Here is a 17,841-nt window from a genome sequence, read left to right on the forward strand (position 1 = left end):
TTGTGAGCTGAAATTGCAAGTTTTCCTGATATACATGAATAAAATATATTCAACATTCGAATCAAAGCATAGGTCATGTGTTTATTTTGTCAAATAATCAAGTATTTTAAGCATTAAAAAATAGGAGGGAGGTGTTTTCTAAGTGGGTCTTAAAGCAAATTGCTGAATTACTGAGAACAATCATTAATGTTCAGTCATCAACAAGATATTTGCTTGCATAGCTTCTTTATTCTTCCAAGTTGCTTTTGAATAATTTCCTTTTTTGATCTGTTCCATTAAATCTCTATGGTAATAAGTGAAGCAAGTCAGACACAGAAAGACAAATTACATATGATATTCCTTATATGTAGAATCTAAAACAAGGGGCAGTATAAATGAACTTATTTACAAAACAGGAGTCACAGATATAGAAAACAAAATGATGGTTATCAGAGGATAAGGGACAGGGGACGAATAAATTGGGAAACTGGGACTTATATATACACACTCTATAAAATAGATAACTAAAAAAAAAAAAAAAAACTATAGCACAGGGAACTTTACTCTGTAGTGGCCTATGTGGGAAAAGAATCTTAAAAAAAGAGTGGCATGCTCAGTCACTTCAGTCATGTTTGACTCTTTGCGACCCTATGGACTGTAGCCCACCAGGCTCTCTGTCTCTGGGATTCTCCAGGCAGAAATAATGGAGTGGGTTGCCATGCCCTCCTCCAGGATATCTTCCTGACCTGGGGATCAAACTTGTTCTGTCTACATTTCCTGCAGTGCAGCCGGAAAAAGAGTGGGTTACATGTATAAATTAAATAAAATCTGGCCCCTGGGGGAAAAATGAACTGAATCTATATCCATCCACGTGGATCACTTTAAAAAATAATTGTTATAAATGAAGCACACAAGCCATGGTATCTTTCAAAATATCTCTATGAAAATAATTGCAATGATGAGAGATAAGCCTATTACTTGTTTTTCCCTCTCCCACATGTTAACAGGGATCCCTGTGAGTCAAGCAATGAACAAAACAGAATGTAGAAATAAGAAGCGGCAGTGGAAAAAATAATTCCAGTTAGTCTCTATAAGTGTACATAATAAGCATTGTAAGTTATGATATATGCTATTAGACAATAAACATTCCTGATCTTCTTTCTCTAATCTAACTCTTCAAGAAGCACTAACATTCTCTGCCATTGTTAATGCAGGGGAGGGGCACTAAATAGTCAGTAGCAATGGCACAACTATTTTATATCTTTCTTATCATTACTATTATTTTATTCAGAGGGCTTTACAGGGGCCTGACAAGTCCTTGATCCAGAAATGCCTGCATTTACATTCTGGTTCAGTCCTCTATTAGCTTGTGTGAACTTGGGCAAGTTATTAAAGTCTTGGTTTCTTTAAATAAAGAAAGTAGAGATAATAAAACTTAAACTCCAAGGTAGGTATTTGACAACTACAACTAAATAAGATGGTATAAAGAAAGCACTAGTACATAAAAAATTTAATACAGGCTTAATTTTCCTAGTGTCGACATATATCAAAACACAAGAATGTAGTCATAAAGATCAAAAGAAGCATGAGGTAAGAAGAAATATTTTAAAGTAGCTATAGTACCAATTAGATTTCTAAATTAAAAATAATAATTTTATGTAATGATTTCAATGTTATTCATATTAAAGGTAAAAATGTTATAATAGCCTAAGCATTGCAGCATTTCAGGACACTCTGTTGAAGTGTTAACGTACATCAAATAGGAATGTTTTTGTTCTCTAGTGTTACCATGTTCCCTGAGCATTTATAGAGTTTAGAGAACCTCTTTCTTCTCTCTAACAGTTAGTTAGAGGTCTAGAATATCTTGTTAAGAAATAAGAGTCCGCTAAAAGTTGTTAGTCTAGAACATTTCACTAAGCAATAGATTCAGTTTGCAAGGTAGGAAATTGATGTCCAGATGAATACATTTTTCAGAAGAATTGCCTGTCACTTCCCTCACAGTAAGAATTTCTGCATATTATCCAAACTAAATAGCATATCTTACTCCCTCCCACAGATACATCTTAGGTATGTATCATTTATATGTTTTTATATTTTCTTTTCTCCTCTTTTTATATGAGCTATTGGTTGTATTTTTATATTCCCTGTGGTGCTTTAGAATATTGTACATTTTGAATGAATTTTATTACATTAATGTCTTCAAGGATGTAGATTTTGGTTATGACGTATTAATTGCTTCTGGAATGTGAATAATACTTTCAAATACTATTTTATAGAATATTGAAAAATATTAACAAATGACTAAAAGGAAAATAAATATACATGCAAGTTTTCTCCAATATTTTTGAAAATTTTCTGGAAGTTTGAAATTATTTACCGTAAAAATGTTTTTAGAAAGACCCCATAACATTAAAGTTAAAAATCTACTTAGCATTAATTTTTATTTTCTTATCTCTGGAATTCAGAACTGAAGTCAAAGCAACCCAGAACAACTTTTGAGTAAAGGAAAGCAGTGCCCCCTACAGGTCATGATTTCAGGGTGTTGGGAATGTCTGTAAAGGACACCTGTAATTGACTCTTCACATCTAGTCATGAACTTCATGTTTCCTTGCAAGCCACCGCTCTCCCATTCTCCATCCATTCTCACGTGTGTAGCACTTGACCGGGAAGGTGGCTTCAGACCCAACTCAGTCCAATGAGACTCAAAAAAATTTTTTTTAAGTTGAAATTATTGGGAAAAAGAAACACCCTTTGGTTATCTTGCCTCACTGTGTAAAAACTACTTAAATATAGTCAATGCAGAGGCAAGTTAAACAGAGATAGAGAAAACAAAAATCAAAAAAATCAAGCCCTAATGATATTCTGTGAGAGCTTAGATCTAGTTATCCTAAAGCTACTTATTTTTTCGGTTTCAATGAGCTTGAAAAGTACCCGTCTTTTTTTTTTTTTTTTTGGCTGAAATTAACTTGAGTTAGATTTATATCACTTATAAACTGGAAAAGTGAAAAAAAAAAATGGCTTCGGCTAAAAAAGTAAAAGCTGTCTGGCTATTCATAAGGCTGGAATAACAGGCATAGATAAAGTCAGTTCTGCAAAATTAACAGGAAATACTTCTCCCAAGGACACACTGCAGCTCTAAAGTGTCATAATAACCCCCTTTATGAGTGACTATGGCTATTTGAAATTCTAATGGTAAGAATGGAACATCCCACTCGTGTGTAGAATTTAAGTCACTTTGACACAGGAAAGCAGCCTCAATTCACATCTGGGAGCAGAAATTTAGATCCAGGGTTTCTGCACATAGGTTTCCACAGATATCTTAACTTTGAAGGGTCAAAGGAAACAAGACCTTTGGCTTGTTTTGCAGTCCAGGTCCTTGACACAGACTTCCCTTGCTTCCAGCCTATCAACATAGGCTTAAATTTGAGGTCAAATTTCACCCAAACTCTACCCCTACACAGAACTCTACAATAACTCTCTATTTTCCTTAGTTTGGTGAGATAATCTATGTTTCATTTCTCATTGTGATGGATAAATAAACCTGACTTCATCAGACCACCGGAGAAGGAAATGGCAACCCACTCCAGTATTCTTGCCTAGAGAATCCTGTGGACAGAGGAGCCTGGTGGGCTGCTGTCCATAGGGTCACAAAGAGTCGGACACAACTGAAGTGACTTAGCATGCATGCATGCATTGGAGTAGGAAATGGCAACCCACTCCAGCATTCTTGCCTGGAGAATCCCAGGGACAGAGGAGCCTGGTGGGCTGCCGTCTTTGGGGTCGCACAGAGTCAGACATGCCTGAAGCAACTTAGCAGCAGCAGCAGCAGCAGACTACAAGTAATTACTGGTAGCTTTAGGGAGTCTCTCGGGGCTCAGACTGTAAAGAATCCTGCAATGCAGGAGATTTGATCCCTGGGTTTGATCCCTGGGTCAGGAAGATCCCCTGGAGAAGGAAATGGCAACCCATTCCAGTATTCTTACCTGAAAATCCCATGGACAAAGGAGCCTGGTGGGCTACAGTCCATGGGGTCACAAAGAGTCAGACATGACTGAGCAACTAACATTTTCACCACTTTTTACTTTAGGTTGACTAGCTTGGTTTCCTTCTTTCCTAATAATAATTTCTCTACCCAAATTGTTTGTTTTAAAATGAAAGAATTGTTCATTTACTCTTCCCCAAAATAAATCTCATGGAAAAGCCAAGGCTTAGCAGGTGTTCTGAAGTTGGGCTCCATAGCCTGGCTACTCAACAGGGGGCTGCCTGTCATAGCAGCAGGAGCAGAATTAGGGAGTTTGTCTGAAAGTTAGAATCTGGGGCCCTATCCTTGTCTTCCTTTTTCAGAATCTGCACTTTATTGAGATTCTGGTAATTGTATATACTGTAAAGTTTGAGAAGTGCAGGTCAAAGGAGTCCTAGAAATTTCTCTAGGGATCCCCAGGAGATCTCATAGAAGGGAGACACAAAACCACTGGCCTTTCCCTTATGAAAACCATCTGTAATACACTGATTTGTGAGTTTCACTTTTCTTTTTTTAAAGTAGATAAATAAAAATGTTTAATTGGAGTTTCAATATCAAACTCCTAAAAAGTAATACAATGAATAGACAGAAAAGTAGAACGGTGTAATAGACCTGAAAAGCACTATGAGCCAATAAGGTTTATACAATTTTCACACAACAGCAGGATACAAATTCTATTCAAATTCTCATAGACTATAAATCTGGAGACACTGGAACATATCCAGGGACATAAAGCAAGATGCAAAAATTTCATGGTCTAAAGATCTTGAAATCATCCAGAGTCTATTCTTATTACCATGGAATTATGTTAGAAATCAATATCAAAAGCTATTTGAAAATAACCCACATATTTTCGAGTGTAATGTGACAATTAGCTATTGAAAGCCTCAATAAAGTTAAAAGACCAAAAAAAAAAAAAAAACCAAAACAAAACAGAAGGTGACTGTGGAGAAGAAAGCATCTAGATGAGAAATTAATATCAAAATGAGAAATTCATATCAAAGATAATTTAAAAATCACATATATTTAGAAATTAAATATATACTTTAAAATCATGGGCAGACATCTTGGAGTGTGAAGTCAAATGAGCCTTAGGAAGCATCACTACGAACAAAGCTAGTAGAGGTGATGGAATTCCAGCTGAGCATTTTCAAACCCTAAAAGATGATGCTGTTGAAGTGCTGCACTCAGTAAGCCAGCAAATTTGGAAAACTCAGCAATGGCCATAGGAATGGGAAAGGTCGGTTTTCATCCCAATCCCAAGAGAGGGAAATGCCAAAGAATGTTCTAACTATGATGCAATTGCACTCATTTCACATCCTGGAAAGTTAATGCTCAAAATCCTTCAAGCCAAACTTCAACAATACAAGAACTGAGAACTTCCAGATGTACAAGCTGGGTTTAGAAAAGGCAGAGGAGCTGGAGATCAAATTGCCAACATTCCTTGGATCATAGAAAAAGCAAGCAAATTCCAGAAAAACATCTAATTCTGCTTCATTGACTATGCTAAGGCTTTTGACTGTGTGGATCACAACAAATTGGAAAATTCTTCAAGAGACGGGAATACCAGACCACTTTATCTCTCTCTCTAGCAACAGTCAGACCAGACATGGAGCAACGAACTGGTTCAAAATTGGGAAAGGAGTACATCAAGGCTGTGTACTGTCACCCTGCTTATTTAATTTTTATGCAGAGTACATTATGTGAAATTCTGGGCTGAATGAATCACAAGCTGGAATCAAGATTGCCAGGAGAAATATCAACAACCTCAGATATGCAGATGATACCACCCTAACGGCAGAAGGTGAAGAGGAACTAAAGAGACACTTGATGAAAGTGAAAGAGGAGAGTGAAAAAGCTGGCTTAAAGCTCAGCATTTAAAAGTGAAGATCATGGCACCTGGTCTCATCACTTCATGGCAAATAGATGGAGAAACAATGGAAACAGGGACAGATTTTATTATCTTGGGCTCCAAAATCACTGTTGAAAGTGACTATAGCCACAGAGTTAAAAGATGCTTGCTCCTTGGAAGGAAAGCTATGACAAACTTAGACTGTATTAAAAAGCAGAGGCATCACTGCGCCAACAAAGGTCCATATAGTCAAAGCTGTGGTTTTTCCAGTAGTCATGGACAGATGTGAGAGTTGGACCATAAAGAAGGCTGAGTGCCAAAGAATTGATGCTTTTGAACTATGGTGCTGGACAAGACTCTTGAGAGTCCTTTGGGCACCTGGAGTGCCAAGGACTCTTATAAATCCTTTTCCATATACTAAGTTAGTTCAAACCAGTCAGTCAACCCTTAATATTCATTGGAAGGACTGATGCTGAAGCTCCAATACTTTGGCCACCATATGTGAAAAGCTGAAAAGACTGGAAAAGACTCTGATTCTGGGAAAGATTGAGGGCAGGAGGACGAGAGGGCCACAAAGGATGAGATGATTGGATGGCATCATCAACTCAATGGACATGAATTTGAGAAAGTCTGGGAGATAATGAAGGACAGGGAAGCCTGGCATGCTGCAGTTCATGGGATTGCAAAGAGTTGGACATGACTCTGTGACTGAGAAAGCAACAATCTAAGCAGCTATAACAAGGAAAATTAGAAAATATTTGTGACAGAATAAAGATGTAAAGGAGGACCTCCCTGGTGGTACCGTGGATAAGAATCTGCCTGCCAGTGCAGGAAACACAGGTTCAATCCCTGGTCTGGGAAGATTCCACAAATTACAGAGCAATCAAGTCAGGTTCCACAACTACTGGAGCCCATGGCCTAGGGCCTGAGAGCCACAACTTCTGAGCTGGTGTGCTGCAACTACCAAAACCCATGCACACAGAACCTGTTCTCCATTAACAAGAGAAGCCACAAAATGAAAAGCCCATGCACAGAAACAAAGAAATAGCCCCTGCTCACCACAACTAGAGAAATCTCCAGAGCAGCACTGAAGACCCAGTGCAGTCAAAAATTAATTAAATACTTTTTAAAAAATGGAAAGAAAATTTATCAGAATTTTTGTTGTAGCTGAACCTGTTTCAGTGCAACTAAATACAATGTGTAATCTTGAATAAGGTATGAAAGCAAATGGCATCCCACTCTAGTACTCTTGCCTGGAAAATCCCATGGATGGAAAAGCCTGGTAGGCTACAGTCCATGGGGTCACGAAGAGTCAGACATGAGTGAGCGACCTCACTTTCACTTTTCATTTTCATGCATTGGAGAAGGAAATGGCAACCCACTCCAGTGTTCTTGCCTGGAGAATCCCAGGAACGGGGGAGCCTGGTGGGCTGTCATCTATGGGGTCGCACAGAGTCGGACACGACTGAAGCGACTTAGCAGCAGCAGCAGCATAAAATTTTGGAGTTTCAATTATCTGTAAGTGCATCTTTAAGGTAAAAAAGATTGACAACTCTTATTTTCATCCCCATGAAGATTTCATTTTGAATTAGTTCATTAGATTGTTTGTGAGGGAATAAGTTTTCTCTGGAGTGGACAGGAGAAGGAAGCACGCCAGTAAGGAGAAGCTAGGCATCTGTACACGAAGTCCCCTGCCCAGCTTGGTCATTTGCTCATCTAATAGAAATGACTACAAGCAGGAGCTGCTAGTCTTTCAGGCCACATGCATGTAGGGTCCTAGAACGAGACTAAATAACAGAATTGGGAGTGGGTCTATCAAAAGATGACTTTTTGAGAGAAGGAAAAACCAGGAAGATAAATTTGACCAGGACAAATACCTTGGTCCTCAGAGGGGAGTAGAGACTTTGAGAACCGTATGGTGGCTGTCAATGGATTTAATTTCTGTCATAAGTCCATGGGGTGGGGCGGGAGTAGGGAGACAGAGAGAGAAAGAGAGAGGGAGTTGAATAAGCTCTTTGCCTCTGATCTTGGGGAATTATTGGGACACAAGAATGTAACGTAAAGAGAGAAGCATTTCCTCATCTCTCTTTGCTTGGCAGCAGACCACTCACTGCTTTAGCACCTGAGGACTTTGCCTCTGTTCTGTTCAGTTCAGTTCAGTTGCTTAGTTATGTCAGACTCTTTGTGACCCCATGAACTGCAGCATGCCCAGGCTTCCCTGTCCATCACCAACTCCTGGAACTTGCTCAAACTCATGTCCATCGAGTCGGTGATGCCATCCAACCACTTCATCCTCTGTTGTCCCCTTCTCCTCCTGCCTTCAATCTTTCCCAGCTTCAGGGTCTTTTCTAATGAGTCCGTTCTTCACATCAGGTGGCCAGACTATTGGCACTTCAGCTTCAACATCAGTCCTTCCAAAGAATATTCAGAATTGATTTCCTTTAGGATTGAATGGTTTGATCTTGCAGTCTAAGGGATTTTCAAGAGTCTTCTCCAACACCTGATGCTTGGCCCAGGGAAAGCAGTGCCCACTGGGAGGATTGCTGGTTCTGATGGACATATGGGGGCTTTCCTGGTAGCTTGGCTGGTAAAGAATCTGCCTGCAATGCAGGAGACCCTGGTTCGATTCCTATGTCAGGAAAATCCCCTGGAGAAGGGATAGGCTACCCACTCCATTATTCTTGGGCTTCCCTGGTGGCTCAGATAGTAAAGAATCTGCCGGTAATGAGGGAGACCTGGGTTCGATCTTTGGGTTGGGAAGATGTCCTGGAGGAGTGCATGGCAACCCACTCCAGTGTTCTTTCCTGGAGAATCCCAGGGACAGAGGAGCCTGGTGGGCTACAGTCTATGGAGTCACAAAGAGTCAGACACGACTGAGTGACTAAGCACAGCACAGCACATGGAGAAAGGGCCGTAACTGGAGACTGTAGAGGGCATGCGATCAGAGCGTAGCAGCAGCCAGTAAACAGAGGCTCTGGATTTCTGCTTGGCACACAGAAAACGCCTTCTGGGGATGCAGGAAAGTGTAAGGAAGGAGACAGTCTTCCCAAAGGGTGTGTGACCAGATCTCTTGTGTGGAAAGAAGAGCCTGTGGAATTTTAGTTAATGTATTCATGCAACCCCACTTATATCTGCAAGTGGATGAGGAATGGGAACACTTAACAAGAGGTTTGCTGAAGTTCAAAATGTAATCCCTCTCATACCCTTTCTCAGCTACTTTTAAACAGATGAATCATAACACAAGTTCCCCTGGGCACATATTCTGCACAAAGATTTGGAGTTGACTTTACAACTAAGATAAGAGGTCTTAGTGTTTGAAGAGAACACCATGCAGTGTATATTCCTCTAAATTCTCCCAGTGTTTTCAGTATTTCTCCAAGGAATACAAGAGGTGGAGGATACTGCCTGCTACTTTTTTGATGCCTCATTACCATTCGACAGTGTTCCACATGTGCACAGCCTGATCAAGCACTTGTCTACCCTTCAGTTGGGTCATAACCCATCATAGTTTCATTTCATTGTTTTCAAACATGTTTTAATAACTGCTATCCCCTGAGAATACAAAAATAGTGAACATGTGCCTCTTACTTTCAAAGCTGAAATCAAAGATTCATAACCTTTAGTTCAATGAGAAAAGAGTTATTGGTTCAAAATTAATATTTTCTGCCTTTTCCCCATGCCAAAATAGAAACGGGTCTGCAGACACATTTTTCTTTTTCCATAATGAAAGAGTACAGTTTAATAACAGCTTAGCAGTTGTGTTGAGGCAAAAGATTTTTTTTTTCCTTCATTATTTCTCAGTGAAACCCCAAGAGGTCAAGCTTACACATTCCTCTGAGGGAAAAAGTTTGAGTGGAGGATAACAGTTTTGCCAACGAATGCTTAGAACTGCTAACACTGGTGTTCTCTACTGCCCTCCTGGGCTTCTCACCAAGGGCACTAAATCCCACTTTGTAGAATTTAATGTGGTTTTTACTATGTTTCACCTTTGCCTAAAGTGCCAGATGTTTCCAAGAATATTAATATTTCTATCCACAGGACTGAAAGATGGACATGGTAGAAGAGGCCCAGTTACATTTAAGTTCACCTCCTACCACTTAATTCCAGGGCAGCCATTATTGCAGCTCATTGCAATGACAAATATTGAACCATATGTTGACAGCCAATGTTGAAATGGCACCATCATGCCACAATATTACTTTTCACTAAAAGAGAAATATTTGCTCCAATGCCAAGTAATATGTGTACTCCTTTCATCTTGGAAGTGCCAACTTCTTTAACCTGTGGAAAGGAGATACTTCTTTAATTTCTGTTGCCTGCTCTGCTTCCCCAGTGGCTCAGAAGGTAAAGAATATGCCTGCAATGCAGGAGACCTGGGCTCAGTCCCTGGGTTGGGAAGATCCCCTGGAGGAGGGCATGGCAATCCACTCAAGTATTCTTGCCTGGAGAATCCCACGGACAGAGGACCCTGGCTGGCTATAGTCTATGGGGTTGCAAAGAGTTGGACATGACTGAGTGACTAACACTTTCACTTTACTTTATGAGGTCAGCCTATGCTGTTGAGAAAAAGTAGTTTCATCTGAAGTTCTGGAGGTGAGGGGAGCAAAAAGAAGGGATGCGGCCTCAAGGGACGCAGTTTTTTACTGTTTTTGTAATACAGATATCATGGCCCCCATGCTTGTGTACAGCATCTTATACATGGTGTCAGGATGGTGTTTTATAATGCTAATATACTATATTCATCAGCACAGTTTTGCTATAGTGATATTGGCTTTTGTGGCAATACCAGAAGCTAAAAGCATCAGACTTTGAAGATGCCTAACTTTGATGCAATGGAAGCAATCATGGCATTGCCTTATTTGGTGGAGGATATATTCTTTCACAGAGGAAATCCTAATATGGTGATTTATATTTTTTTAAAAAGAATGATGTTTTCTGTTGCTCTGAGTCATATCTTATTTAAAAGATCCACTTTGGGGCTGTAATAAAGCGCTGATGAATATGAAATAAAAAAATTAAGACAACTGGTATCAGGACTTTATTAGGCTTTTCACTGGATACAAAGAAACTTTTTTTTAACATTAAGAACACAACCTTATCAAAAAAATTTCATTTGCTAAACAGAACTGTAGGCATGTATTTTCTTTACATCACATTTATTAAAGTATCAATGACCAGATCCTAAAAAGAGAAGGCACAGGTCTGTCTCCCGCTGGTGAATTTCTCGTGTCTAATGAAGGAAATGTCACCAGCTCTGCAAATTCCCATCCTTTAGACATGAAGTAAATCAACAGAAATGTGTGAAAGCAGGGGCCATGAGATGGAAATGTTACATTAAGAGATTTGGATTTTCCTATCGCTTATATAAATTTCAAGAGAGGAGGCAGCTACCCAAAGGTCTTGAAACTCCATCGCCATTCAGACCCTGCCAAGGAGTTACTGTTGGATTCAGAAATATTTGAAAACTCTATTTTAGGAATTCCAACACATTTTATGCTTTGCAAATTTGTCTAGAAAATGGCCTTAGGTCTCACAGTTCTTACTCTGGGATGGGTTGGGTTTCCAATTCCTTAGAAAATGTGTCGGTTGTGATAATCTGCTTTGATGAGTCTCTCTGGCAGGTGCGGCTTCATTGTCAGGAATTACATTCCCACCTGCTGTCTCTTCCACCCTATCTCCTGAATAGGCACGGACAGAGCTGTGTCCACACCTCAGACGCTCCTCTCTTCCTCCAGCAGTCAAGAGAGTTCCTTTCTATGTCAAATTTTCTACAATTCCATAGATGACCAGATCTAATCTGATAAAAATAATTTGTGCTAAGTTGTTAATAAGAAGAGTAATGGATTCGTTTGTTACCTCTCTGAAAGAAAAAGATAACAAATTTTTAAAGTGGTCCTGGTTTGAATTAGAAGGTACTTCTCACCAGGTGCATTTTTAATGTATGGGTATGTTTCAGGTTATCCCAAACTATTGGGGAATGTTACATTAGGGATTAATTGTGGGGAGAGAGACTTGGATCTCACAATAGACAAGTGTCTGTGGCACTGATCTTATGAAAGTTCTTGCCTGATTATTCTTCCTGTACTTCAGTTGGCCCTTCATAACACATTTCTGGAACTTGGCATGGGACAATATTTTCCTTCATGAGGGGTATTAAGACTACTGATTTTCATGAACTATCTTAACATAGGAGTGTGGAAAGAGGTAGGATGTTATCCCCTATAGGTAGCCCTACTGAAAAAAGACAGGATGCATAGGGATTTAAGATATAGAAAAAAATGCAGAAACACCCAATTAAATGTGAATTTAAGATAAACAATGAGTAATTTTTAGTATAAGTACATCTCATGAAATATTGGGAAATATTATACTAAAAATATTTGTGTGTATCTGAAATTTGAGTTTCACTGGGTGTCCAGTATTCTATCTAGCAACCTTAAATATGGGACAAAAATAATTGAAGATGGAGAAAAAGAAAAGAGGGTAGATTAATATCCTGTACCAAGATCCCAGACCTAAAGATTACAGAGTTTTGCTTTGAACATGACCACCAGTGCAGATCCTTAAATTAGTATTTGAATGCACTTAGGCAGATAGCAAAAATTCAGGAGTGTTGCTTCCTGCTTTTTGCAAAGGGAATCACATTGTTATCACCTAATGTTGATGGGTCTTTCATGACCCTCACAGAGCCAAGGCAGTTCATTATACTTGAGAAGACTCTTTTTTTTTTTTTAAAGTAATGGTTTGGAGAAACATTTTTTTAAGGAAAACTTGGGTTTCCTAAAAATGGGTTCCATGAAAAATGGGTTCCATGTTTAGAAGAACAACTTTAGAAGCGCACTGGCTCTCTTGTAGATGGAAATGAGTCTGAATTTAGTTTCTTTGCACATTAATGAAGTTAATAAATTAATTGATGTTTGAAACTTAAAGAGCATTGGGTATCCCACAAGCTGCATTATTTGCTTGTGGGAACTCAAATGAGTACTAAAGCACATTCCTCATGTGGTTAAAAAAAGGCCATTTTTAACAAAAACATAATCTCCTTTTAAATTTTAATCCCAAATTGCAACAGTAACAAAAATGTCAATGTATTAAGGCTGGTCATAATGTGCCCTTTTTCTTTAGGATAAGTTTGATTTTGTACAAGATATAGTACACTTACACACACACCACATACAAGCACATACTTCTGACTCATACAAATACACATTTAGAACTAATAACTATAAAAGAGTATCACAAATGAAATAAAAAGTGCACAGTTTTCAATAGACTTAATCAACACGTTTTACAAATCCCACAGAACATTTTATCATTGTCATTGGGAAAACAAACAATTTAAAGCATTATTTAAAACTGTATGTAACACAGGAGCCACCAGTAAGTTATGGCAAATACAGCATTTACACCATTGTTTCACTGAAATCTAGTTGAAAAGACTAAAGTGCTATAACATAAAACACTTTTAAAAACCTTGTTTAGCATATCTTGAGGGACACTATGCATTATTTTCTATTAGCAATTCAGAAAGCAGCACTCCACCTGTGAAGCTCTGATCTGGAGAGCAACCAAAGGTCAGAAGTTTGTGTTGCTGGATCATTAAAATTGCAGAACTGAAAAACTCACGAAAACATACATTTCCTGAGACTTCCAACTTTCCTATCTGGAGTCCTAACAGGGGAGATCCTGAATGGATAACATTAGCTAAAACATCTTAGAGCCTCAAAGAACTTAAAACAACTAGTAAGAGAAGATGTGTGTTTGTTTGTTTATGATTTATTTTTAAGTTTATCTTTGATTCTCCAGCTTGAAGTGTTACTGACAACATAGTTAAGACTATCACTGCTAGGCATTTCTTATTTATGATGGTCTTATTTTTCACTGGTTTTCTAGTGATTTTTCTCCCCGTAAATATTTAAATATTTGAATTAGGTTTGTGCCTACTTACGTAGGAGATAATGATTTTAAGAGTTAAAACCGCAATAGAATCAGGTTGATTGATTAGAGTGGTTTCCACTTGAATAACGTGTGAGATGTTCATGCTCTGTGTGTGTGTGTGTGTGTGTTTATGTGTGTACACACATAGGTGCATACATACCAAACACTTTAAGCTCTAATACATTCACTGTTAGGTGGTGCTCCATGAAAAGTAAGTTTTCCTAGTATGGCTGAAAGTGAATATTGAGGTCATCATATAGAGAATCCTAAGGCTTTTAAAAGATGCCTCCTCATTCTCTGCATTGATATGACTGTGTAGTAATAAGGGAGACATAAAGGATGAAATAGCAGAAATCATCACTATATTGGGCCTTCAAAATTACCGACAGGAAAGCAAACCAAAAAATGATACTCTTTGCATATTTTCCCTCATCAGCCGCTCACCCCTTTGATTTCCTGCTATAATTGGGTAAAAGTTGGATTTTGTTTCTGTGTTTTTTTTTTTCTTCCTTGCAGGACTAATGATGGAAAAGTCTTAAGAACTAAGCAAAACAAAATGTGCACCAAGATGTATCTCCTACCGTTTGGGGGTTTATTTGTAGCCCTTGTGCTCAAATGCTCTGGAAACACAATGTCTAACTAAGACAAAGGAGCTTAGGCTGATAGCAAACTCTAATCACATACCACTAGTCCTCACCCCCCACCTCTTTATTTAAGGCCCATAGCCTGCTCCCCAGGTGTGTTCCCGAGCAGGGCCAATGGACAGAAGACAGCCAAAAGGCATCTTCTCTCTATTCTCCTTGCAAAAGAATCCCTTCTAGTGAACTCTTCCTCTAGCTGGAGGACCCAGGGTTCACGTCTACGTGTTCCCTCCTTTAGAAATTAAGGCAAGTCCATGTACTCCCAGTGCCTGCTACATATATACTGTATATCCACATGGAAACCAAACATTGGCTTGGAAATATCTCTTGTCAAACAAGGTCTCTATGTGCAGGTTATTAATAGCAATTAAATGCTTTCTCCAGTTGAAAAACTGCACGATTAATCTAATGCTTCAGCATGTTTGTCTTTGTCCAGCACCCAAATGACAAATATGACAAAGCTAATTCTAAGCGAATATTATAAGAAAGCATCTAAGTTCAAGAAAATACAACATAGTTACCTCTATATTTTACTCATTTTTCATTAATATGTTGAAAGATCTGTTTTCTCATACATTTGTAAGTTAAATCCTTGTGTCATTGTAAGTTTGCTTGGCTAAAGGTCCTCCTGAGGGATGAATAATGAATAGTCAGAGAAAACCTGCCCAAAAAACAACTTCACAGGACATTAATTCCAATAAGCTATCATCCTTATAAAAGGAATCATATTCCATTGCACATAAAGAGCAGGTGAAAGATGTAGAAAGACAATAAAACTGCAAGGAGAAAGGAAAAGGAAAGAAAACTATATTTGTAGATAATATTATCTATTTGTACAAAAATATTTGAATATAATCAGCTACTCTACTTTCAAAGTTCTCATCAACTCTTTTTCATACGCTGTTAAGGGTTTTGGTCTTAAAACTAAAGTATTTAATATCATCAAAGTTTTCACTTGAAAAGAAGAATTGTCACTGTGTCTGTCTGTGACTGTGTGTGTTTGTGTGCATTTGTATCTGTCCGCCTGCAAGGAGTAGGTACAGATACAAATACACACAACTGGAATGGAGACTATATCTGTTGCGTGTATATAAGCACGCTACTTGGTCAACAAAACACAGCTGTGTACTTTTCATAAATGTTCTCTTCAGTCTAAACAATTTCTCTCCATTCCCCACAGTGGTTAGTAAATACTATTTTCTGATAGTATTTATAGTCTTCTAATAAACTCTTGATTATTTATAATTTTAATGTACATAAACTTGGAATCAAATCCCTTACCTAAGACTCAGAGATTAAACCACATGTTGTATGTTTACATTAATTAAAAACTGAGAGCATACGTTTATTTCTCTACGGTCTCACTTTACATGGATTATGTTGTTTCCCCCCAGGAAACTATTGAGCTGTGATTATTTCTAAACATGAAGATAAAATAATTCAGAATTGTACAAATTTCAGCAAATTTTATAGATTTTTATAAATGCCTCAAAATAGTCCGGTGAGGCATATAGGAAAGGGTTATTGTGCTCTTTTAAGGTTATTTGGAGCCGTCAAATATCGCAACGACACCAAGGGGGAAGCAATGCTTAGAGTTGTATTGCATTTTTCTTCCTCATACATGTGGACTATTACATGGTAGAAGGCAGAAACTTTCTGTGAAACTTTGGCTTCTGCCTCAAAATTAACCCTGGGGTGAGATGGATGGAACCCTAAAGCGATTTTCAAAATCTGCTCAAATCACATAGACTTAAGAATCTCCTGAAGATGCTTGATGGATCCTGGAGAGGTCAGTCATAGTTTCAAAGACATTGTTCCCATTCATTCTGTGACCCTTCCTTTTTCCCCAACTTTAATTAAAAAAACCCAAATTGAAGCTTCTCAGAATATGTTCCTCAAAATTTGGGATGTAGAATGACATGTTGGGAAATCTTAATTTGGTAGAAAAGCTTGCAGAACATTTCACTTCTTTCTTTCTTTTCTTATTTTAATTTTTTTAGTCAAGTTAATTGTTAGAAGAACTTTTGTAAGTGTTCTTTTCAGAGTTTTCTGATTCTATTGTTTTAATTAAATTTTGTATTTTACTTTTATTTACTTTTTCATGGAAAGTCATTTTATTTTAAATATAGTGATGTGTACATGTTGATCCCAAACTCCCAATCTATCTCTCCTGTCCCCACCCTTCCCCCTGTAACCATAAATTCGATCCCTAAGTCTGTGCACCTTTTTCCATTTTTTAAAGTTCATTTGTATCTTTTTTTTAATTCCACATATAAGAGATATCAAATGCTATTTGTCCTTCTCTTTCTTATTTTACTCAATATGATCATCTCTAGGTCCAACAGAGTTTTCTGATTTTAACACATATTATTTTTCATTTACTGGGCATTTTCAAGACAATATTTAGGAGATTTCTGAATTAAAGTGATATCCATCTCCTCACCACCTCCATTTTTCAATATGGAGTTGGCACTAATTGTTCTTCCACAAAAGTTTTTTATTCTATATTTATAGCTGCCTTCAATAGAAATACTGTGAAACACTATTGTTTTTAGATGACACAAAATTTACTGATTATGGCCTCCAGTATTACTGATGCAGGGAAATCAATTTGATGCGTATTATCTATGACCAAAAGTTAACAAGACTGCAGGCTACAGAATATTATACCAAATCCTACAAAACAAGTAAATTTCAGTACAACAATGTAATACACATTATGCTGGGCATTCAATTACTTTTAAGTCCCATACAGCATCAGATTAAAAACAGCGAGCAAGAGAGGGAGCAGAAAGTTTCATTTGGAGGAAAGTGTTGGAGCCCTAAGTTGAAATCAGAAACACAATCAAGTAAACACCCATAAGTTACAAAGACTAATTCTGAAAAACAAAATTTACTAGTCTTTTTTAAATCCCTAACACTAGAAGTAGGTTTTGCTTCTCAAATGGGAAATGAAATATTTATAGTAATGAAGAGTATGATAATAATCACTGAAGAAATGGTTTCCCCCTTTCCCACCCACTTTCAGCCCTTATCCCTTCAAAAACTCAGTGGAATAGGAAGATCAGAGTGTTTATAGATAATACATCTAATACAATGAATCTTCTCCTTCTTATTCACTGATACTCCAAACAATACCATCAAGTGTTGGCTTCCCCTTCATCAAAGACATAGTTGAGCTTTATGACAGTGCTGATGAAATCACCAAGTTCTACAAAGTCGGCAGTGACAATATTGATGCCACTCTCTCCTGGCTTCTGTGTGCGGACCCACTGCATCATGGCAGGAAGAGCTCTGAGAAAGGAAAGAAAAAGAGATGTTACAGAAGGAAAGATATTATTTTTCAAGCTTGCAATCCCCAGGACTTTCTTTAGTTTTCTAACTTACTAAAATAAATGCCCCAATTACAG

At 37.9% G+C, this 17,841-nt stretch overlaps 1 protein-coding gene across 1 annotated transcript in view; it reads right to left on the bottom strand.

Annotated features, from left to right (window-relative positions):
• Positions 1 to 10,874: 10,874 nt before the first annotated feature.
• Positions 10,875 to 17,841, bottom strand: part of PLCXD3 (phosphatidylinositol specific phospholipase C X domain containing 3) — a 205,426-nt gene continuing 198,459 nt past the window's right edge. The window contains exon 3 of the mRNA XM_040262423.1: positions 10,875 to 17,725. Coding sequence (XP_040118357.1) covers positions 17,572 to 17,725 — 154 coding nt within the window. The 3' untranslated portion in view covers positions 10,875 to 17,571. The remainder of the gene's footprint in view (positions 17,726 to 17,841) is intronic.

Source organism: Oryx dammah, unplaced genomic scaffold, assembly GCF_014754425.2.
Source record: "Oryx dammah isolate SB20612 unplaced genomic scaffold, SCBI_Odam_1.1 HiC_scaffold_20, whole genome shotgun sequence".
Taxonomy (NCBI): domain Eukaryota; kingdom Metazoa; phylum Chordata; class Mammalia; order Artiodactyla; family Bovidae; genus Oryx; species Oryx dammah.